This window comes from Choloepus didactylus, chromosome Y (assembly GCF_015220235.1).
Source record: "Choloepus didactylus isolate mChoDid1 chromosome Y, mChoDid1.pri, whole genome shotgun sequence".
In the NCBI taxonomy this organism is placed as follows: domain Eukaryota; kingdom Metazoa; phylum Chordata; class Mammalia; order Pilosa; family Megalonychidae; genus Choloepus; species Choloepus didactylus.
In genome coordinates, this window is record NC_051335.1 from 19,538,169 (window position 1) to 19,562,373 (window position 24,205).

The 24,205-nt window shown below is 37.4% G+C and overlaps 1 protein-coding gene across 1 annotated transcript; it reads right to left on the minus strand.

The window, feature by feature from the left end:
• Positions 1-15,554: 15,554 nt before the first annotated feature.
• On the minus strand, positions 15,555-21,500 carry LOC119524032 (E3 ubiquitin-protein ligase RLIM-like). Its single transcript, XM_037822711.1, has 2 exons — positions 21,260-21,500; positions 15,555-17,227 (listed from the first exon to the last, which is right to left on the minus strand). Exons 1-2 carry the CDS (start codon positions 21,498-21,500, stop codon positions 15,555-15,557), a joined length of 1,914 nt encoding a protein of 637 aa, XP_037678639.1.
• Between the last annotated feature and the right edge of the window lie 2,705 nt (positions 21,501-24,205).

Here is a 24,205-nt window from a genome sequence, read left to right on the forward strand (position 1 = left end):
CAAGATAAACATGCAAAAATCAGTAGTGTTTCTATACATTAGTAATTAACAATTTGAAGAGGAAATTTTTTCAAAATTCCATTTACAATAGTAACAAGAAGAATCAAATAGCTAGGAATAAATTTAACCAAGGATGCAAAGGACTTATTTATGGAAAACTACAAAATATTCCTGAAAGAAACCAAAGATGACCTAAATAAATGGAGGAACACTCCATAATCACGGATTAGAAGACTAAATATTGTCAAGATGTCAATTCTACCCAAAGCGATTTACAGATTCAACATAATCCCAAACAAAATTCCAATCGCCTTCTTTGCAGAAATGGAAAAGGAAATCATAAAATTTTCATGGATGGGTAAGGGACCCTGAATAGCCAAAAACATTTTTAAAAAGAAGAGAGGTTGAAGGTCTCTCACTTCCTTATCTTAAAACTTACTACGAAGCTATAGTGCTCAAAACAGCATGGTACTGGCACAAAGACAGACTTTTAGACCAATGAAATCGAATTGAGAGTTCAGAAATAGTCCCTTACGTTTGAGGCAAATTGATTTTTTACAAGGCTCCCAAGTTCACTCAACTGGGAGGGAATAGTCTCTTCAACAAATGGTGCTATGAAAACGGTATATCCATTTGCAAAAGAATAAATAGGGTAGATCCCTGCTTCATACCTTACATAAAAATTAACTGAAAATGGATCAAAGGTATAAGTACAAGAAACAGAATTCTAAATCTCCTAGAAGAAAACATAGGAACACATCTTCTAGACCTTGTGTTAGGCAATGGTTTCTTAGACTGTGCAACAAAAGCATGAGTAACACAAGAAAAATAGATAAATGGGACCTCATCAAAATTAAAAAAAAAATTTTTTTTGCATCACAGTATCCAAGGCAGAGAAAACATTTTCTGTTCATGTTCTTTGGACCTCAAGATCCAGCTGCATCTGAAGTTATCTGCACCCTCAACTTCAGAATACTGTGAGTCAATGAATTTCTGTTTGCCTTTAAACTAATTGGTAATGGGATCTCTAAAATTATAACTTCTGGTTAATAGGCCTTCTGATCAATACAATAACCATGGAAGCAATTAAGAAAGATTTCAAGAAGCTACTTTTGTAGAAATGAAGTGATGAATGCATCATCTTTCTGGTGTAAACTTTCTTAGATTTTTCCTGTTGCTGAATTTTTTTAATTGATTTATATTGGATTAAAAAATACAACAGAAAATAGGCTTCTGGTTCAAGATATTGGTGGTCTCCGCATACACAGCCATTTCCTCTGACTCTCAAAAACTCATTGAAATGATGGTGATAAAATATGAAAGAAAGGGAATTCCCTCCTAAAATACGCAGAGAGGGAGCTGTGTATATGTGTCCAAAACAACTCGTACACAACTCAGGTTGTCAGAAGGGCGAAGTGGAGTGAATGTAAATTTAGAGTCACTCCACCTATACCTTTTTGCCCCCAATCAAAATGTCTTGCAGAAAGGCATTTAGCCACCATCTACCAATTCTTTCTTTTTAAAAAAGGAGTAATTTTCCTTTAAAAAATGAAAAGATTTTTTAAATCTTTCATTTAAAAATGAAAAGAACTATAGTGGCTGATATGTTTGTTATGTCACCCTAGCAAAGCCTCATTCTTTCAGCATCTGTAGGTCTTTAGAATAGTAGTGGCAGCTCTCCATCTGTTCATGTGAAAATTACACCTTCCAGAAGCCAAGCCCCAATGAAATAGACAGAACTCATAGTACTCATTCTGGAATATGAATGTAAAATAAAATATCACTAGATATCAACAAGAATGTGAACTGCTAGAAAGCAAGGGTTTTGTATATATTTACAGCAGTATCCACAGCATCCTAAATACTACTCTTCCTGGAGTATGTGCTCCATAAATATTTGTTGAAATATTTGAGAAAGGGGCGACACATGAGAGAGTCAGGGAAGTTAAAAAAAAAAAAAACAGAAAAATGAGTACTGGGAGAAACAGGAATAATTCATGGAATAGGGAAGAACTTGAAAATTGAATATCAGAAATATATGAGAAAATATTGCATATGTAGCAAATGGAAATGAAGCAGTTAAAAGAACAATTAACAAAAAAGAGATAAGGGAAATTAAAAATGTTTTCAGATTTTAGAAACAATATCAGAAGCAACATAAGTATCCATTAAAATTGGGAGAGCTATATTGTATGTCATACCTATCATATGGAATTCTATATCATAGTTAAAAAACAATTTATATCAACTGAGATAGGACTATTTATTTAGACTTTGTTAACTCAAAAAGACAAGTTGCAGAATATTACACCGAACAAAAATTCCCATGCATGAAAAAGGCGTAGAGATCGTATCAATTGGATCGATTATATGGTGTGTAAGTATATCTCAATAAAATTGCATTAAAAAAGAAAAGGTTTAGACATATATATACTGTAGTAGTGATGATAAATAACTCTGCCAGCACAAGAAAAATGTGGAAGAAATACAAATGGAATTGGAGATGAGGGTGATCTTAAGAGAGCCTAATATATGTGTACTTGTTTTTTATAAGAATGCATTACCATTATTACTAGTTTAATAAGCAATCACAAAATCATTTTAAAATTCCATATACAAATTGAAGATTATGAATTTGACAATATTTTCTAAATGTTTTTCATTCTCTGGGAAATTATGGAATACATTAAGCTCCTAATGTAGTAAACATGAGTGGTTAAATCATCATGAAAGAATTGAAAAATGACTCAAAAAATAAAGCCAAAAGCACTGAATATCATGTTTTTCCAAATGAGCAAGAAATTAGTAATGCTCAAAGAACAGAGTGTTCTCAAATAATATAAACTATTTCTGGGATTTTGGGGAAAGCTTCAAGTTCATTTTATAGAAGGAACATAATTCTCACCTTAATACCTAACTTTGGTAATATTAAAACTGGAGGCTAAACTCAAAGTCTAGAATAATAAGCTCAGACGAGATTTAATCCATTAATGCAGGGATGGTAAATAGAATACTAATAATTTAATCATCCTCAATACATTCCCAGAATTAACTGTGCAAAACTCAACACCAATTCCAAGATTAATGATTGATAATTTTTAATGTGATGGACAGTATCTAATTTAAATTTCATGTTTAATATTAAAATTTCACATTTAATATTAAAACATTGGTGGAATTCCTATTTAGTCAGAAGCATTAAGAGAGTGCTAGATATAATAGACTCAATATTATAAAATAATATATACCTACATGAGAATCAATACACATTTTAAAAAGATTAAAGAGTTAAAATGAATATATATTAAAAATAAAGAGAAACAAATATGAATATCTGATTTCTAAATGAGGAATTACCTTTTGTTTATATGAGGAAGAGAATTAATAATAATGGAAAATGATTTGGTTTTATACTGTGCAATTCCTAATTATATATATTATCATTTAACAAAATTAAAGACATAAAGGCAGGTGAGAAAATGTGCAACATATGAGCAAGTTGAATGACAAGGTATTAATGGTAAAAATATATTATATTTTGAGTGTGTTTATATATAAATGTATGTATACACATATACACATACATATCATTGATATGATCTCATGCAACATAAAAAAAAACTACCCTGCTATTTAAAAGGACGGTAAACAACATAACCAGGTATTTCATCAATTCCCATCATGATATGACAACCTAATTTAACCTCAATAGTAATGAAATAAATGAAAATTAAAGCAATGAGCATTTTTGCCTACCATCTTGACCAATGATTGTTTTTGTCTTTGTTTGTTTATAATGATAAAAGACTGTTGGTAATACTAGATTACGTGGTAACTCTGGCAAACTGTCTGAGTGAATGAAAATTGCTGCAACTTTGATGACAGCCCGGCATTATATACCAATAGCCTTAAAATTGTTTATAGCTTTTTACCTGTTACTTCTATGTGTATGAATTTCTCTTATGAAAATATATAGATAAACACACAAAGAATATTTTCAGTGTTAATGAAGATAGCAAAATATATAAACATTTAAAATATTTCAATATACTGGAAGTTTTAATTAATTATGTTTACTGACCATTTGCTGCAGCCCTAGGCCTTTGTTTAAAAGCATGTTTTTAATTAGAGGGTTTAAATTTTTAAAATTTTATTATTTTTCAACTAGAGAAACTTCTTCAAATGGAACCTTATCTTCTGTGGTTCTTCTGGAAATGTTCCATTTTCTTGGCTTCTATCACATCACACTTTCATGATTCTTTTTTTACTTCTTTTTTTCTATCTTTTTTTCCTCTGTCTAGATTATCTTTGTTATCTCTCTTGCTCTGCCTATCTTGCAATCACTCTTTGCCCATGGGATTCCATCCATCTCCCTCTGTTATCACTGAACATACATTTAAAAGCAATACCCAATACTTCTTTCACTTTAATTAGCATTTTTGCTAATGTTAGACGCTTACTCAATATGTCATAAGAGCTTGATAGACATTGTCACTAAAATACACGTCTTACTTTTCAAATCTCACATATCCTTGTTGAGTTGTCATCTTTTCTTTTCCCATGACAAATGAGTTAAACAGTGTTTCTTTAATCAGTGGAACCTCCCACTATCCACTCAGTTGCCTAACCTAGAAATTTGGAGTTGTCATTAAGTCATCCAAGCAGTCATCAAGTTTGTTTGATTTACTTCTTTAATTTACTTGAATCTGAATACATCCACATGCCAACCTGTTTTATCTCAGGTCTTTGTAATTTTTCATCCAATTAATATCGTAACTCCATAAGTGGGACAATTTTACTTTTTTACAATCTATCTCACACATTCCTGCTAATATAACCATTCTAAAAATGGCATCATTTTATTCCTATTACCAAAACCATCACTGACTGTGCATTGCTTAGATCATCTCTTGATTTTTTTTTTGCTATTGTACTCAAACCCCTTCCTCTCCTACTCCAGAGCACGATGCAGTCACAGTATCCTGCTAATTGATCCCAGAATTTTCCATGCTCTGTTATGCATTTCTGTTGTCACATGTATTGTTTATCTGTCTTAGAATCAAATCAATGACTTCATTTATTTGGCTAATTGCTCTAGTCTTACAAGATACAACTCAGATATCAACTAATTTTGTGAGTTTTGACTTATTAGTGTCGACGGCTCCTCTTAGAGCATTCTATTATACACTGTGGCTGAATCTCTATCAGGGCACTCATCATGTAGAGTGGCATCAAATGCTTATTCATCTGCTTTCTTTAAAATTCAGTATGTTTCTTAATCATCAGCACTGCACTTCTTAACTCTGATCTCAGCACTCAGAACAGGGCTTGGCACATTCTTGTCGTTAAGTACATCTGTTGAATGCAGAAAATAATGATTTGGGAAAAGGTTTGGTAGATGTTATATGTTAAAAAGTAAGAAATACTATGCATATATGTTACGTGAGCAAGGTGTAGGATAAAAGAGATCAAATCCAGAATAAGTAGCAACATTAAAATCAATGTTCTTTGGAGAGTAAAGGATGGCTGAGATTAGTCAGAAATTCTGAAGCAGAACCAAGAAGTATCTTTGGTAGAATTTATGTTCATTTGCCATGTTTTATCTGAGTATGTCTTATATGCTAGACACTGTTCTAGTCTTTAGAAATGTATTTGTATTTTAAAAAAGAGAGAGAGAAAGAGCTCTTTTCTTTTGGAGCTTTTATTCTAGGGTAAGAGTAGGGAAGAAAACAGGCACAATATAAATAAAAAAGATATTTTCAGATAGTCATACATACTAAGAAGGAAAGAAAATAGGCTTCCATAACAGAAGATGGCAAGGGTGGGGGCGGTGGATAGCTGCGTTGTGACTAGCGATGTCAGAGTGGATAGTCCAGCAGCCACAGTTGGTTGGTAATTAATGTCTGTTCTGGTTGAAAAATGGATGAGGGAGAAAAATGAATTTCCTAAAAATGCTTTTCCAAGCCTGCACTGTTCTGCAGTGATGCCAAAGACCCTGGTTTAATGACTATAAATGGAGAGTTTGAAATGTCAAGCAAAGGAGAGTCTCTTGTTATTTCATAGTTGAAAAGCGTGATTTAGAATGGGAAAGAATTTTCAAATATTAAATAAGTCACCAAAAAGAAATGCAAGTAAGATTTCCATCAAAGGCTCTCAAACTGGAAAATTTCTCACTTCTCACAAACTCACTTCTCATATAACAAAAAGATGTAAATTGTTCAGATAATTATTACGTTGTGACTAAGATGAAGATGCTGAAGATCTTAAAGGAAATTGATGACAGGGAATATTACTCAACAGATACATTACACTTAGTTGTGAAATCTCCAGTTTTTAACTATTTTTATGCTCATATTGTTGAGTGTTCAAGCTTATTTGTGTTTATGGAAGAATGTCAATATTTAATTTTTCATGGAGGATGGAAAGCACAATTTATTTCCTGAAAGATGCTGTGTAAAATTGGTGTTAATGTTTGGTAGAATTCTCCAGTGAAACCATTTGTGCATGTAGATTTCTGTTTTGAGAACTTTTTAATTACATATTCAATTTACCTAATGTTTGTAGGACTATTCAGATTATCTGTTTCATCCTAGTTGCATTTTGGTCAATTTTGGTTTTTGAGGAATTTGTTCATTTATTCCAAGTTTTGAAGTTGTTTCTTATAATCCTTTAAATGACTGCAGGATCTTTATTGATATTCCTTGGCTCTATCCTGATATTTGTGATTTGTACCTTCTCTCTTTTTATTTTCATCAAGTTTTGTTAGAGGATTAAGCAACTTAATTTATTTTTTCAAAGAATCAGTTTTCTTTTCTCTATTATTTTTGGTTTTACATTTTATTGATTTCTTCTCTTCATTATTTCTTTCCTTCTGCTTGCTTTGGGTTTCTTTTACACATTTTCAGGGCATAAAAGATATGCAAATAAGAGTAACTAGAATATGTTTGAACACACTTATGATATGTTTACAGTATGACAGAAATATCTTCAACTTTCAGATACTGAAAAAAACCCTAAGTAAACATAAAAGGTATGACTGGTCAAGTTGCTTCTTAATAAAAATGTCATGTCAATCAATTTTTACACTAAATTCTTAAAAGCATCCAAAAAAACATTTGACTCTTGTGCTGGTTTGAATGTATTATGTCCCCCAGAAAAAGCCATATTCTTTGATGCAATCTTGTGGGGCAGCCATAATAGTGGGGATTAAGTTGGAACATTTGGATTAGGTTGTTTGCATGGAGATGTGCCCCACACAGCTGTGGATGGTGACTCTGGTGGGATACTCCCATGGAGGCATGGCCCCACCCATTCGGGGTGGGCCTTGATCAGTGGAGCCATATAAATGTGCTGACTCAAAGAGACTGAACAGAGTGCAGCTGTGAGTGACGTTTTGAAGAGGAGCAAGCTTGCTAGAGAGGAACGTCCTGGGAGAAAGCCATTTTGAAACCAGAACTTTGGAGAAGACGCCAGCCACGTGCCTTCCCAGCTAACAGAAGTTTTCCAGGCGCCATTGGCCATCCTCCAGTGAAGGTAGCCGATTACTGATGTGTTACCTTGGACACTTTATGGCCTTAAGACTGTAACTGTGTAGCCAAATAAACCCCCTTTTTATAAAAGCCAATCCATCTCTGGTGTTTTGCATTCTGCAGCATTAGCAAACTAGAACAACTCTTCTAATAGAAATAAAAAAAATCTCAAATCCTTCCAATTCCTAAAATTAGAAATAAGAAATTATTGTTGTTTCTTGGAAAATATGCTTCACTTTTCATCTCAAATTCAGTTTAAATGCTCGACATATAAGTTAATACCAAAAAAAATTCTATTACTTCTCTGAATAGGCATGTTTCACAAAACATTTTCAATTAATGTTGACAAAAATTACTTGATAATTTTAGTCAAAATTAATGGCTGACTGATTAGTGGATCAACAATTTATTCAGTAATATATATGGCAAACAGACCTATACAGGGAATGATCTGATAATTATTTGCTGTGTAATTCTGTTCATTAGTAAAACTTAAGCCAAGAATTTGATATAAGTTCCATTCAGTTGCAGTGCATGTTTCCACGTGTTTTGATCAACAACAAAAAAATATGTGCACAATATTAGGCTTTTTTCCTTCCCTCTCTCCCTCCCTTCCTTCCTTCTTTCTTTCTTTTTGTTCTAAAGAGGAGCTTAATGATTTAGGGGCTGATTAGTACAATATAGGGAACCCAAGGTGAAGAGTACAAAATGACTCTTAACAGCAATGCCAATAGTCATAACAAAAGATAAATTAATTTTTGTGCTACTCACTTTTCTTTAGAACATAAACCAAAGCCATTAAGTTCAACTTGAGGTATATACACAATAAATATACAACCTTATGCAAAATAATTTTCATAAGTAACACTACACATTAAAATATTGGAAACTGAATATCTGTGCTGATTTCTATTTTGATTTAAGAGAACAACATTCAACTAGGGAATGTTATTCTGATAACAAAGTTCTTAAAGTTAACAATGTCTTCCTCTCCCTTTATACTTACCACAGGCCACAAAATGTCCTGAGACAGTTCAGTATGAGGAAAATCGATGTCACAGCTTTAAGACCTTACTTTGGGAGAAACTAATAAGAAAGTAGACTGGAAGGTGAGACTGCATCTTTGTTTTCAAATAAGTGGTCTTAGTCTTTCTTCTTATAGAGAAAGGTTAGATCAGTTTGTTATAAATATCTCTAAACCATTAATTTTTGCAGCTTTCAGGTAAAGTCCAATATTTCATTTATAGAAGGTCTATGAGAAGAGGTCAGTAGAGATCATCTAACCTTAAGCCATGATATTATCCACTCATGTCCTTGGCACAAGTCCTTGGCACAATCCCTTGCCTGTAAGAGTACAACGTGCCTGATATGCCACTGGTGATCTTTAATAGAAGTTAGTTTCAAAAACTGGGAGATTTCTGCTACAGTCATACATTCTTTAACATCTTGTTTATTAGCAAAAATCAGCAATCCAGGATTTCATAGGTCCCAATGAGCTAACATTTTATACAGCTCTTCTCTAGTTACAGAAATCCTTTCTCTATACTGTCCACAACAACTATTACAAACTCAGTGTAAGTACAGTAAGCATTCCAGGAAGAATGAAGGGAGCCTTAGTTAATGTGTATTATTAACGACAATCTCTCCTACATTACTTCCTAGGGGAGGAGGAGTATGTACAACTTCATTCCTAGAAAATTGGTAAAGGATGGTAATTTTCCTTGCATTTTTCCAGCCCAACAATGATAACGTTGTGCTCTTCGTGACTGAACAGTCGCCATATCCTGGTGAAGAGAATTCCCATTCTCGGGCAGCGGATCCCCCTCCAGCCCCCAGGCCTCCCCGGGCTCAGGCTGAGGGGAAGAGAAAGACAAGCCAGAGCCTCCGCCTCTGCTGCTGCTGCTGCTTCCGTACTTGCCACTGGCCTGCTTCCGGGAACCACGGGGAGGTCAAGCCCAGATCGCCCAGCTGCAGGCGAGACCCATCCTTCGCCGCTGCTGAATTCGCCGGGTTCCAGGATCCCGCCAACGCGTTGCCTGTGATGAGCCTCGCGGGCCACCGTCCTCCCCCATTTCCTGCAGCCGTTCACTTTGAGTTTTTGCTGCAAATATTTTGAGGCTCTGTTGTTTGGTTTATATACATTTAAGATCATTGTGGCTTCCTGGTGGTTTGATCCTTTTATGTCATCTCCTCTTTGTCTCTAGCAATTGTTTTTCTCTGGTGTCTACTTTATCTGCTCTTAATATAGCCAGTTATGCTTTTTTATTAATGTATGCATTGTATATTTTTTAGAATCCTTTTACTTTCAGCCTTTATTATTATATTTGAAGTGTTTTGTAAACAGAATATATTGGGATCATGTACCTTACCCACTCTACAAATCTCTGCATTTTAATGTAAATGTAAGGTAACTGTTAATATGTTAAGACTTAAGCCTACCATTTTCTTACTGTTCTCCTATTTCTTCTCTTTGTTGTTGGTTGCTCTGTTTTCTTCTTCTGCTTTCCTGTTTGTTACTCAGACAGGGTTAGGATTCCATCTTCAGTTACGGTATTTTTTAGTGTGCCACTTTGTATTTTCTTCTGTTTCTCTGTGTATTATAATATACTTATAAATTTTCACAATCTAGTTGCATCAGTATTTTACCGCTTTGAGTGACATGTGGAAACATCACTTCCACTTAGGTCCCTTTACTTTCTCAACTTTTAAATATCATTGTCTTGAGTATCTGATGTGTTATAGCTTTTGTTTCAACCATCACATACAATTTAGAAAACTTTTAAGGAAAAGAATAGTTTATTGTATTTACTCATATCTCTGCTCTTTATTGTTTTTTCTTCCTTCCAGATGCTCCAAGTTCCTCTCACTTTCTTTCTGTTCAAACAACTTCCTTTAGCCATTTCCTATGGGTAGAGCTGCTGGTAACAAATACCTTCCTTCCATCCTTCTTCATCTGAGAATGTTGATATTTGCACTTCATTCCTAAAGCATAGATCTCTGGATATAGATTTCACAATTGACAGTTCTTTCCTTTCAGCTCTTTAAAAATATGCACCACTTCCTTCTGTCCTCCATGGTCTGAGATGAGATAATCATTCTCATTCTAATTGGTGTATCCCTATAAGTGATGTTATTCATTTCCTAAAGCTGCCATAATAAAGTACCACAAACTGGGTGACTTAAAACAACAGAAAATTATTCTCTCAAATTCTGGAGGCCAGAAGTCTGAAATCAAGGTGGCAACAAGGCCATGCTCCCTTTCAAGTTTTTTTTAAAAAAATCTGTTCCATGCCTCTCGCTGGCTCCTGATAGTCCCAGGTTTTCCTTGGCTTGTGGCAGCTTTACTGCAGTCTCTGCCTCCATCTTCAACTGGTTGTTTTCTCACTTCTATCTTGTCTATCTCTTCCCATCTTTTTTATGGGGACACCAGTCATGTTGGATTTGGGGCCTGCCCTACTCCAATATGACCTCATTTTAACTAATTCCCTTTGCAGTCACCCTATTTCTAAATGAGTTCACACTCTGAGCTGTTGGGGGTCATATCCCAACATATCTTTTGGGAGCACATAATTCAACTCAAAACAGGCAATAGGTCATTTCTCTCTGCCTGTTTGTAAGATTACTTTGTATTTTATTTTCAGAAGTTTACTTATGATGTGTATTGTTGTAAATTTCTCAGAGTTTATTGCATTTAGGGTTTGCTCAACTTCTTGAGTCTGTAGATTTGTATCCTTTGCCGTATTTGGGAAGTTTTCAGCTATTATTTCTTCTAATATTATCTTTCTCTCCTCTTTCTCTGATAATACAAATTTTGTATTGTTCTGGTCATTTCTTTTCAGTTTATTTACTGTTGTCTTATACAAATTGTATTCATTTCTCTTCAGTTTCACTGATTCTATCCTCTCTACTACAGAGCAAATCCAGTGAGTTTATTTCAGTTATTGTATTTTTATGTTCTTAATTTTCATTTGTTTTTTTAATAACTTCTATTTGTTTTGTCCAAATTTCTAATTCTTCATTTGTTTCAAGATAATTTGTAATTATTAAATTTTTATGATGTTGGCATTACAACTCTGGTCAGATCATCCCAATATCTGATTCATTTCAGAGTTGGCATCAGTTGGTTGTCATTTCTCATTAAACTTGTGATTTCCCTGGTTCTTACTATAATGGGTGATTTTGTATTGTATGTTGGTCATTTTCGCTATTATGTTGGGAGACTCTGGATCCTATTTAAAGTGTTTGTGTATGTATGTTTAATTTAGCGGTCAATCACCCTGTTTATGTTTAGCCTGCAGCTCCTGCCATACTTTTGTGGGCTGTGGTTCCAGTAGTTGTGCTATTTTAGTCTATTTGGTTTATTAGGTGCAGCTAGGATTCCTACTGGTCCCTGCTGATACAGCCTAAATGGGGAGAAAGGGCTTCCTCAGGCCTGGCTCATGGTGCCTATGTGGGGAAATAGGATCTCCAGTCTGCATGGACAAACAGTGCTTCCTGGTCCAGGCACTTGCTGTGGTTGGATCTCCACTGCCTGTGGGGTTTGGAGATTGTTTCCCTGGTTGGGGAGTTGTGGATGGATCCCCCATGTCAGTGCCACCAAGCTACCTGATGTTACTGGGTGGGGGAGTGGAGTCTTGGACTTGGCAGGGAGATTTTTGTTCTGAGATCCCTCTTGCTGGTGCCCCTGGTCACCCAGGGTTTCTGGAACAGTGTGCCTCAGGCCTAGTGGGGAAGGGAAGTGCTTTCCCTGGCTGTTTATTGTCTGCATTGCTTCTATTTGTCCCTCCTTGCAGGTTCTTCTGAGCTTGTCTGGTGTTTGGGGAGGGATTCCCATTTAATCTGGTGAAGGAATAAGACTATCTGAACCATCTTCTGTTGCTAAGTTGGGAGTTAAGAAATGTTAGGCGCAGGACACCTTTTCCTGTTGTGTGGGGAGGGTCATAAGATGCCATGCAACTTTGTTGTTCCTCCATTCCTTGAGCCTCTAACCAATTTGCCTTCCACTTTCCAACTTCCAGAGTTCTCTTTTTGCTGTCTCTTGTGTTATTTCCAGTGTTTGTGATTGTATTTAGGGAGAGAGGAGTCTATGCATCTTATCTGAACGGAACCAGAAATCCTATATGTGCCTTTTAAAGGCTCACCTGATTAGGTCAGACCCACACTGGATAATTTCCTTTTAAAGTCAACTCTGCCATGTAAAAGAACCTAATCATGTGAATGATATCCCATCACACTCTGAGTTCCCTCCACATGAGGCGGGTGGGATTATACAAGGTCATCCATCATTGGGAGAGGAAATTAGGCAATTATCATCCTTTGGAAGATAGAAATCTGTTAGGACAACCATAAAGCTAAGTATTGCTACAATCATTCTACTTACTTTAAATGAAATAGATCTGGCATCAGAGATACTAATAAAATTCAGAGTATTCAAGACTTTCAGATTTGAAGTAAATTTCAGAGGTTTGATCTATTTAAGTCTTCACTTCTGGCTGTGGGAATACCTTTTATGTGAAAAATATGCTAGCTCAAAGAAGAATTAAAAGACTTACCACACGTCTACTTCATCACCCTCCACTTATATTTTATGTTTCTTTGCAATTGCTGTGGCTACCAGAAGTTCACATAGAAAATAAAGGTCAGTGGTGATTCTGACTTTAAATTCTTAGAGTAGGTTGATATGTAACACTGTCCACATTTATTTTGGTTGCATATTGCACAAAATTTGTGACTTTTGCTTAAGGTTATAATACAATGCACTTTCACCTTAAATAAATAATTTTAAGCAAAATTTCCTGGACTGGCCAAGATACCAAAATATGAAAAATAGTCAAGTTTTCTGGCTGAATTAAAATCAGAAAGAAATCCTACACTATGTTTGGAAAGGAAACTTGATTTAAAATTTTATTTTAAATAGCCATGGTCTTTGGTTGATACTTTTCGTGGGGACAATTGGAATTGAATTAACAAGGCTTGATTTAGAACTCAGGTTTTACCTTGAAGGCTTTCAGATTACAATTTGGGAGGCTCTCAGTAAGCAACTGGGTGTTTTGAATTATGCACACAAAGATTAAAAGTAATATAAAACTCATGAAACACTTCATAGGCAATAAGGATCTGTTTAAAATAACTATGAAATAAAGGTATCCATTAGAGGAATTGAAACACTAACATATCTATGAAGTAAATACTAAAGAAACACCTAGTCTGCCTGTGGGAGACTGAATTATGTACCCCAACAAAGACATTGTTAATCTTAATATGAGTTATTGTGGGTTTAAACTCATTTGTAAATAGGACCCTTTGAAGTTGTATCATAAGGTGTGGAGTCATTTGCGAATAGAATCTTCTGGTAGCCTGATTAGTTGTGGCCAAACTGAATGGAGGGCTGGCCTTAATCTGTGTGACTAGAGGCCTTTTTAAGAGAGGAAATCCAGATGCAGTTAAAGGAGCCAGTGTCAGGGGCAACTGGAAGAGGAGACACGAAGAGAGAGAGAGATCACTATGTGATGGGAGGCAGAGATGCCAGCCAAGGAATCCCAAGGACTATAGCAAGCTAGCAAGCACAAATGCTGTAGACTTTGGGGAGGAAGCATGGCCTGGCCAGTACCTTGATTTTTTTTTATTTCTGGCATCTGAAATCATGAGCCAATAAATTACCGTTTAAGGCAACACATTGTTTGATATTTGTCACAGCATCCTGGCAAACTAAGACATTGCTTTTCTCCTTTGCTGTTATCAATCACCACAACCTAAGTGTGATGAGTTTAAGAGAAAGGTGGTATGTTCTAATGGTTTGTCTCATCATTTCTAAAGATGGAATGTACCTCTCTCTTTTATCATGAAGGATCTGAGTAATCAGAGGAAAGCAATGTTAAAAAGAGAGGGTGGTTAAACAGTTGGGTAAAAGAGCAGAATGGAGGGCAGAAGGAAGAGACAGAAAGCTTGCATGGTCTGGGTTTGAAGAGAGTTGAGAATGCTGATTGTTAGATGGTCTCTGATTTCTTCTCCAGATTCACTCTACACTCTTTCCACCCTGATTTGTGACCCCAGGAGGCTGACCTTTATGCGCTTGGTCAACTAATCTCCATTCCATAGGGAAATCTATCAAAAGGAGATTAGAGGGCAGGAGGAAAGTGAGGTCAGGATATTTATTTCCTTTAGTCTCCCACTCACAAGATTTACAATTGCAGTGGCTACATATTCTACCTAAGGCTCCAGCTCATATTGTGTGGCCTCCTAATATAAGTAGAGGACAGGATATGCTGGCTTCCAGGAACCAATACTACTCCTCGCCCTTTCAAGCCAGGTGGTGGTAATAATAGTTTCTCACAGCGGCTTGCCTCAGGGTACTTCTCTTGGTTTCCCTTCATTCTTTATAGACTTCAGTAACTGGTACCTTCATGAAACTCTTTAATCACCCCTTTCAAGCATGCCATCTATTTTTGGCCCCAGGATTCTGAGTGATACATTGGTAGTGAGAAATTAGAGAAACTTGGGCATTTGTAGGGGATGGGGTAAACTGATGGTGAAAGTGATGGGAAGAGATTTTTAAGGCTTTTACAGCCTTCTGTGAATGTACTACCCCTTCTTCATTTATGTGACTAATAAATTCTTACATTGCTTGTCATTTTGTTTGGGTGGGTGTTTCTTTGCATACATATCCAAGATAGGGCAAGACCTTGCGATGTCTGGGATTTATGTGATCAGATAAGAGTATCCACGAGGAAATGCTTATATTAAGACATTTCTCTCACAGAAACAAAAACAACCCAATCCAGTGTACCTGCTAAGTTTCTGTAGAAATTCAGTGACCAACCATGGTGTGGAACTGGTTTCTAATGTCAGGTCAAGACACTGAGACAGTTTTTTGCTTATCAGTATCTCTCCTTTTATTCTGGCACAGAGATTAGGGAAAGTGCAATAATTCCCTTAGAAACCAATGACTCAGTTCAGGTCATGACTTTATATCAAACAAATGACTCCTGTTTGCCTATCACTGTACCAGTCTATATAGCTGAGAATTCAGATCTCAAAGTTTTCTCTGTTACCAGAATCTGTGACTTTACAGCGACAAATAGGACAAGTAGAGTTCTCAGACAGCCAATGATCAATGCAGTGAACGTGATATTCATGGGAACAAGGTAGTACACGGATCTTATTGCCTTCTGTGTATTCTGTGATGCAAATGATACAGGCTTTTAATACATCATTTGCTTCACAGCTTCTTATTGCCAAGTTGCTGATCTGTTCTTTGCTGAGGCCTATAGGTAGGTCATTCTCATCTTCATTTAAAAGGAAATACTGAACCAGATTAAAGGGCCAAGAGTCACTGTCATCGGATGTTACTGGGGCAACATGTTGATCTTCTTGGCTGTCCACTGATGATGTGCCTGATGATGAACTTCTTTCATTACTACCTTCAAACATTTCTGATCTTGTTCCTGAACTTTCACAGCTGGAACCAGAACTGGAGCTGGAGCTGGAGCTGGAAATAAGACTACTACTTGAACTAGAACTGTAACTAGAGCTTGAACTGGAATTTAAAAGGGAACCTGAACTGGAATCAAATCTAGGATTTGAATTGGAACGAGAATGGCTACTAATATCAGAACCATCTCTTCCATTCTGTAACTCTGATCTTTCTATATTTTCACTTGTGGCTAAGCCATGAGGCTCTAAATCACTATCACTGTACATAAAGTAGTGGGAATCATCAAATTCTGTCATCATGTGCCTTAATGTGCTGTGAGTTGCACCAGATGTAGTATTACATAAACCAGTATTTAAACATCTATGAATGGGCATTCTGGTGGTATTGACATAAGATCTTGCATCTGCCAGTTCAGGATGTGACAATATATGCCTAAAACTTCTTTGTTCACTTTCATGAGTGATTGCATTGTATGGTGTTGGAGACATTAAGTGAGCTCTACTAGTTATGGAGTCTCTCTGCCAGTATTCTCCAGGATGAACTCGTTCTACTTCAGGATCAAAAAGTATGGTTGACTTTCTCTGTTCAGATTCATCACTGCTGGTTGTTTCTGGAGAACTTGCCCCTTGAGAGACAGTCCTTGTTCCAGAAGTTGCCAAAAGACTCCACATTGGCAACTCAGGCCCAGTTATCTGCATCTGCTGTCTCAGTGACTCGTGGTGCCAGGTTCTAGAAAACCTCTCAGTCTCATTTATCAGAGGATGCTCAAAAGCATGAGGTGTGATACTATGATGAGGTCTTGGTGAAACATCACTCATTAGATTCAGAGGTGAACTACTTTCAACACTCAATCTAGTTCTCCAATGGGTTGGGCTCCTAATTCTTGCTCTTTTCTGACCTCTGGTAGGTGGGACTTCTGTAAATGCTTCAGTTGTACTTCGTTCTGATGTTGATTGCCTTGCGTATGTTAATTCAGATGGTGGATTTTCTACTTGCCTTTGGCTGTTTTCCATATATTCACCCCTGAAATGTCTTGCAGATGATGCATACTCATTTTCTGGATTCAAGTTCCCATGATTAAGGTTAGAATTCATCTCTAAATTGAATTTGAAATCACCATTGTTTGGATTAGTCGGGCTCATTGCTCTCCAAGTTTGGTTTTCGCTTTGCCTACTTCCTGTCATATCTTCGTTTTCTTCAAAAGACATAAGCCATTCTATCAGAGAGTCATCATTAGACACATCATCTGAAGAGTCTCCTCTATCTATTAACAAAAGAAAGGGAGGAGGAAACTATCAAAATAAGGGCAATCATGAATCATGCTCTGAAACTTTCTTTCAAAAACAAGCAAAAAACAAGAACTTACAGATTCAGATGCTTTAAGCATATTCTACATGTATAGAACTAATGATTTTGTAAACACTGCCTGGACTTACAAGGAAAGGCAGGAAAGTTTCTATTCCATCTGAAAAGACTGAGCTAATCCTGGAGAAATTAGAGAATTGTGCATTTGTCTGTGGGTGTTTTGAAAGAGAATCTGGAATAAATATAGTTTCAGTATTTCATTATATGCTGAGATTAGCATACCACTGTCAGGAGGGAAGGTCAAAAGACAACTTTTTTTCAGCCCATGGTAAAAACGGTATGCAATCAAATGAGGTAGACAACAGTTAAGGGACGGTGCTAGTATTTTAGTTAGTTATATTTTTGTGAAATTCTCAATCTAAACTATATTTCTTCTAGGCTCTTGACTGAAGTGCCTTTGATAAGGCATAAGGCTGTTTTAAAATGTAAGACTGTTGTATCCATTGCCAAAATATAAACAAGGTAGGCTTGAAAGTATTTGAGGAAGATGGTGGAGTAGGGAACTTTAGGGCTCACTTTTCCAAAAAAACAGCTAATGGACAGGCAGAACTGTCGGAAACAATTGTTTTGGGGCTCTGGAAGTCAGGGGAGCACTATATAGCATCTAGGGAAGAGCAAGATGAAGAGGGTGAGAAACTGTAGTAAAGAACTGTGAGTAGCTCATTCCATAGAGGCTGCTGGCACCTATCAACCACTCTCAAGATGGGTCACTTTGGGGTCTGGGCCCTGGCTGGTTGCATAGGATGGAGAGGGGACATGGAATTCCTCTTCCACAACAATGGGGCAGGGGGGGGGGGCAGGGACAAACACTGATCATTCCTCTTGATTAGCGAATTCAGATCACTGGGTCCCAACTCCAAACTGCTGTTTCAGCCCATTCCAGACAGGGACCACTGCAGCCGTTGCTTCAACCCGACACCTGACAGGGGCAGAGCTGGTGGAGGTTTAAAGACACAGTACCTCCTTAGGCTGCAGAGAAATTTGTTAAAGGGTGCCATTGGCTAGGAAGGCCAAGAAAGCACAGCTTCAGGATGCTGTCTAAAGGCATTTTGGCATCTTACCTGATTTTCTACCCAGGGTTCTTTGGAGCCATTCTGTGCCCCATTTGAGGGTGCCTGGCCCTATTTTGGCTGGGAATTACTCTCTGGGAAAGTCCTCTCCGGGGTGACCATCCCTCCAGAATTTGCCCTCCAAGCAAAAGCAGCTAGAGGCAATGAAAGAAGCGTTTTATTAAAAAAAGCCTACAGAGGCAAAATGAAGATAAACAGAAGAGATCAAGATTCCTGGAGAAAGAAAAGAGGAATTGAAGCTTTCTCCAGGGGGTGAAACAATTACACAAATAGTGCAATATTAAAAATTCTGCCACATGTCCAGGCAAGAATCAGATGAGGGAGAGCTGAAAAAAATGTGATCCGTTAAACATGGGCAATTCTAAAGGTCTAGAATAAGTTGACCCAAGTGTCAAAGAAGAGATGTAACACAAAGCCAATGAGCAATAAAAACCCTAGGCAAGAGAGAAACATTGACATTCAGAGTAAACCCATTGAGAAAATCAGATGCCTAGACATCAGCAAAAAATTATAAGCCATGCTAAGAAACAGGAAGATATGACCCAGTCAAGGGAACAAATTAAAACTTCAGAGAAGACACAGAATTTGGAACAACTAATCAAAGATATTCAAAGAAATCTCCTAAATCAATTCAAGAAGATGAAGGAAAATATAGCTAAAAAGATAAAGGATATTAAGAAGACACTGTGTGGGCATAAAGAAGAATTTGAACCCATGAAAAGAAACATAAATTATGACAATGAAAGACACAATAGAAGAGATTAAAAACAGACTAAAGGCATATAATAACAGATTTGAACAGACAAGAAAGATCAGTGAACTAAAAGATAGGACAATTGAAATCTTACAGACAGATAAACAGAGAAAAGAATGGAAAAAAAAATGAGCAGGGTCTCAAGGACCCAAATGATAGCACAAACAGCACAAACATATGAGTCTCTTATGAATGACATAAAATATGTGTCCAAGAAGCACAACATACTCCAAACAGAATAAATTCTATTAGACCTACTCTGAGACACATACGAATCAGAATGCCAAGTGCCCAAAATAAAGAGAGAATCCTGATAGCAGCAGGAGAAAAGCGATTTGTCACCTTGAAGGGAAACACAATAAGGCTAAGTGCTGATTTCTCTTCAGAAACCATGGAGGTGAGAAGGCAGTGATATGATATATTTAAGATACCCACCAAGAATGATTTATACCACAAAACTGTCCTTCAGAAATGATGGTGAGTTTAAAATATTCACAGATAAACAGAAACTGAGAAAGTTCATCAACAAGAGGCTGAAGTCAGTTCTGCAGGCTGAGAGGGAAAAAGCAGGAGAGAGGCTTGGGATAGCGTGTGTTTGGTAATGAAGATTATTGGTAAGGGTAACTAAAAAGGTAAAGAAAGAGACAAAAATAAGATATGACATATAAATGTTTGGGAAGGGATAGTGGTGATTGTTGCACATTATTGTAAGTGTAATCAACAGCACTAAACTGTATAAATGTATGTGGTTGGAAGGGGAAGTTTTGGGTTGCATATATGACTAGAAGGAAAGTTAGAAGATAAAACATGGGACTATATAACACAGTGAACCCTGTTATGGGTGATAACTATGGTTAATAATACAAGTACAAGAATGTCCTTTTATGAATTATAACAAATGTATGTCACTATTATAAGGAGTCAATAATAGGGTGTTATATGGAAAAATATACACAATGTAAGCTATGGACTATAGTTAACAGTAATATTTTAACATATTTTCATCAATTGTTACAATGGTACCCCACCCCCAATCAAAGTCTCAATAATAGGAAAGTATATAGGAACATTGTATTTTTTTACATGACTTTTATGTAAACCTACAACTTCTCTAATAAAAAAAATTAAGAAACCATTATGCTAAGTGAAAGAAACCAGACACAAAGTACTACATATTGTATGATTCCATTTATATAACATATAAATATATGTAAATCTATAGAGACAGAATTAGATTCATGGTTATGTAGGGCTGGGGAAGGACAGAGGAATTTAGAGATGACTGCTAAGGAGTATGGGGTTTTATTTTTGGAGTAATATTGACTGTGGTGATGAATCACAACTTGGTGATTATGCTTAAAGCCATTGATTGTACACTTTGAATGGATTGTATGTGAATATATTCAATAAAACTGCTTTTTAAAAGTATTTGATAACTTCTTAATGTTACTAAGATTTTGAATTGACATGAAATTGAAGGTCAGATCAAAGGAACTAAATAATGATACATAAAAGGGCATGTTCAAGAACCAAACCATTATTGTACCCTGATAAATACTAAAATTGTTCCCTACTTCACACTGGGAAGGAATCAACAGATTTGAAGTTAGAGCATGGCTTCTGAACCTAGGCTCTACTGACATTTTGGGCTGGATCATTCTCTTTTGCATTCTTGTGTATCATAGGATGTTCAGCAACATCCCTGGACTTTGTCCATTATATGCCAGTAGCCACCTTCTTTCTCCCACACAAATTGTGAGAACTGAACTGTGTCTAGATATTGCCATATGTCTTCAGGTTAGGGTGTAGGTGTGGGTTGACAAAATTGCCCCTAGTTGAGAGCCATTTGGTTAAAGCTTACAATATTACTTTTTGCTGATGTGGAAATCACATATGTATAAGGAAGAAATAATTCCCAAAGTAGGAAAAAAATATGAACATTTTGACATTCTCACCAAAGATCAACTAAGTGCCTTTTGTCTTTTTCTGAGCAGTTACTTAGCACCAAATTAATTTGTGCCATTTTCTTCTAACTTTTGGCTGATGTTACTATTATGAAGTTCCTTATCCATACTTTCTGTTTCCCCCTAAAAGCACAATACTCCACTATTTTTACCTGAATTTTGTGGTGGCATGTCCTCTTTAACTTGTAGTCTTCTCAGCAACTCTTCTTCAGTACTTTCACCCAGGGTGCCAAACAAATCGTTCTCTCTCATAAGCCTGTAATCTTCTTCACTTAGGTTATTTACAAATCTAGAGAAAGCTTCTTGCCAAGCCAGTTGGCCCATCTGACTTCTGGGCTGGACTGTAGACCCACTTCTTTTATTATTGGAATCTGAGTTTTCCATCTTGATGAACAAGTGGAAAGTTATCTAAGACATAGCATCAGGATCCGAATTAGTTGGTTCCTCCATCTCCACAGAGACTCCTTGGGTTCTCGCCTACTGTTTTCTCCACCCTCTGGTGAGTCTCTGGTTGAGGCCAGCCTTTACTTCAGCATTTGCTAGGGGCCGTTGCCTAGGCAGCCATTATGTTCTCATTGTTACCCATCAGAGTCCAGATTCAGGTTAGGTTTCATTCCGTTCAAAACGCTCAAATACTGCCCAGCATATATTGTGTACCAAGCACTGTTCTCCACTTCCTCCCACCTCTAGGAGCCTATTCTCAGGCTTTTCAGAGGCTTTTTCAAGCTCTGGTATGTTCCAGTTATTTCTAAGTTAATTAAAGAACACCAAATATAGCTAGTTCCATTACATATGACTGCCTTCTTCAAAATGCCATGCCTGAAGATGGCAGACTGGTGAGCTGTATGTTTTAGTTACTCCTCCAGGAAAGTAGGTAAAAAGCCAGGAACTGCGTGGACTGGACACCACAGAGCAATCTGTCTTTGGGCATACTTCATACAACACTCATGAAAACGTGGAACTGCTGAGATCAGCGAAATCTGTAAGTTTTTGCGGCCAGGGGACCCGCGCCCCTCCCTGCCAGGCTCAGTCCCGGGGGAGGAGGGGCTGTCAGCTCCGGGAAGGAGAAGGGAGAATTGCAGTGGCTGCTCTTATCGGAAACTCATTCTACTGATTCAAACTCCAACCATAGATAGACTGAGACCAGACACCAGAGACTCTGAGAGCAGCCAGCCCAGCAGAGAGGAGACAGACATAGAAAAAAAACAACACGAAAAACTCCAAAATAAAAGCAGAGGATTTTTCGAGTTCTGGTGAACACAGAAAGGGGAAGGGCGGAGATCAGGCCTTGAGGCGCATATGCAAATCCCGAAGCAAAGCTGATCTCTCTGCCCTGTGGACCTTTCCTTAATGGCCCTGGTTGCTTTGTCTATTAGCATTTCAATAACCCATTAGATCTCTGAGGAGGGCCGTTTTTTTTTTTTTTTTTTTTTTAAATCCTTTTTGCTTTTTCTAAAACAATTACTCTAAGAAGCTCAATACAGAAAGCTTCAAAGAATTGAAATTTGGGCACGTCAAGTCAAGAGCAGAACTAAGAGAGCTCTGAGACAAAAGGCAATATTCCAGTGGCTGAGAAAATTCACTAAACAACACAACTTCCCAAGAAAAGGGGGATGTCCGCTCACAGCCACCATCCTGGTGGACAGGAAACACTCCTGCCCATCGCCAGCCCCATAGCCCAGAGCTGCCCCAGACAACCCAGTGTGACAGAAGTGCTTCAAATAACAGGCAAACACCACAAAACTGGGCGTGGACATTAGCCTTCCCTGCAACCTCAGCTGAATGTCCCAGAGCTGGGAAGGGGGAGCATTGTGAATTAACAGAGCCCCCATTCAGCCATCATTTGAGCAGACTGGGAGCTTCCCAACACAGCCCAGCAGCCCAGAACTGCCCTGGGGAGACGGCACTCACCTGCGACATAGCACAGTCATCCCTCAACAGAGGACCCGGGGTGCACAGCCTGGAAGAGGGGCCCACTTGCAAGTCTCAGGAGCCATACGCCAATACCAAAGACTTGTGGGTCAGTGGCAGAGACAAACTGTGGCAGGACTGAACTGAAGGATTAGACTATTGCAGCAGCTTTAAAACTCTAGGATCATCAGGGAGATTTGATTGTTAGGGCCACCCCCCCTCCCCGACTGCCCAGAAACACACCCCACATACAGGGCAGGCAACACCAACTACACACGCAAGCTTGGTACACCAATTGGGCCCCACAAGACTCACTCCCCCACTCACCAAAAAGGCTAAGCAGGGGAGATCTGGCTTGTGGAGAACAGGTGGCTCGTGGACGCCACCTGCTGGTTAGTTAGAGAAAGTGTACTCCACGAAGCTGTAGATCTGATAAATTAGAGATAAGGACTTCAACTGGTCTACAAACCCTAAAAGAACCCTATCAAGTTCAGCAAATGCCACGAGGCCAAAAACAACAGAAAATTAAAAGCATATGAAAAAACCAGACGATATGGATAACCCAAGCCCAAGCACCCAAATCAAAAGACCAGAAGAGACACAGCACCTAGAGCAGCTACTCAAAGAACTAAAGATGAACAATGAGACCATAGTACGGGATATGAAGGAAATCAAGAAGACCCTAGAAGAGCATAAAGAAGACATTGCAAGACTAAAGAAAAAAATGGATGATCTTATGGAAATTAAAGAAACTGTTGACCAAATTAAAAAGATTCTGGACACTCATAGTACAAGACCAGAGGAAGTTGAACAACGAATCAGTGACCTGGAAGATGACAGAATGGAAAATGAAAGCATAAAAGAAAGAATGGGGAAAAAAATTGAAAAACTCGAAATGGACCTCAGGGATATGATAGATAATATGAAACGTCCGAATATAAGACTCATTGGTGTCCCAGAAGGGGAAGAAAAGGGTAAAGGTCTAGGAAGAGTATTCAAAGAAATTGTTGGGGAAAACTTCCCAAATCTTCTAAACAACATAAATACACAAATCATAAATGCTCAGCGAACTCCAAATAGAATAAATCCAAAAAAACCCACTCCGAGACATATACTGATCACACTGTCAAACATAGAAGAGAAGGAGCAAGTTCTGAAAGCAGCAAGAGAAAAGCAAT

Excerpts from the sequence above, each read along its gene's own strand:
- LOC119524032 (XM_037822711.1), bottom strand. The coding sequence starts at position 21,500 with ATGGAAAACTCAGATTCCAATAATAAAAGAAGTGGGTCTACAGTCCAG. Across the intron at positions 17,228-21,259 it reads ACAAAATTCAGGTAAAAATA|ATAGAGGAGACTCTTCAGAT; the intron begins GTGGAGTATTGT and ends TTTTGTTAATAG.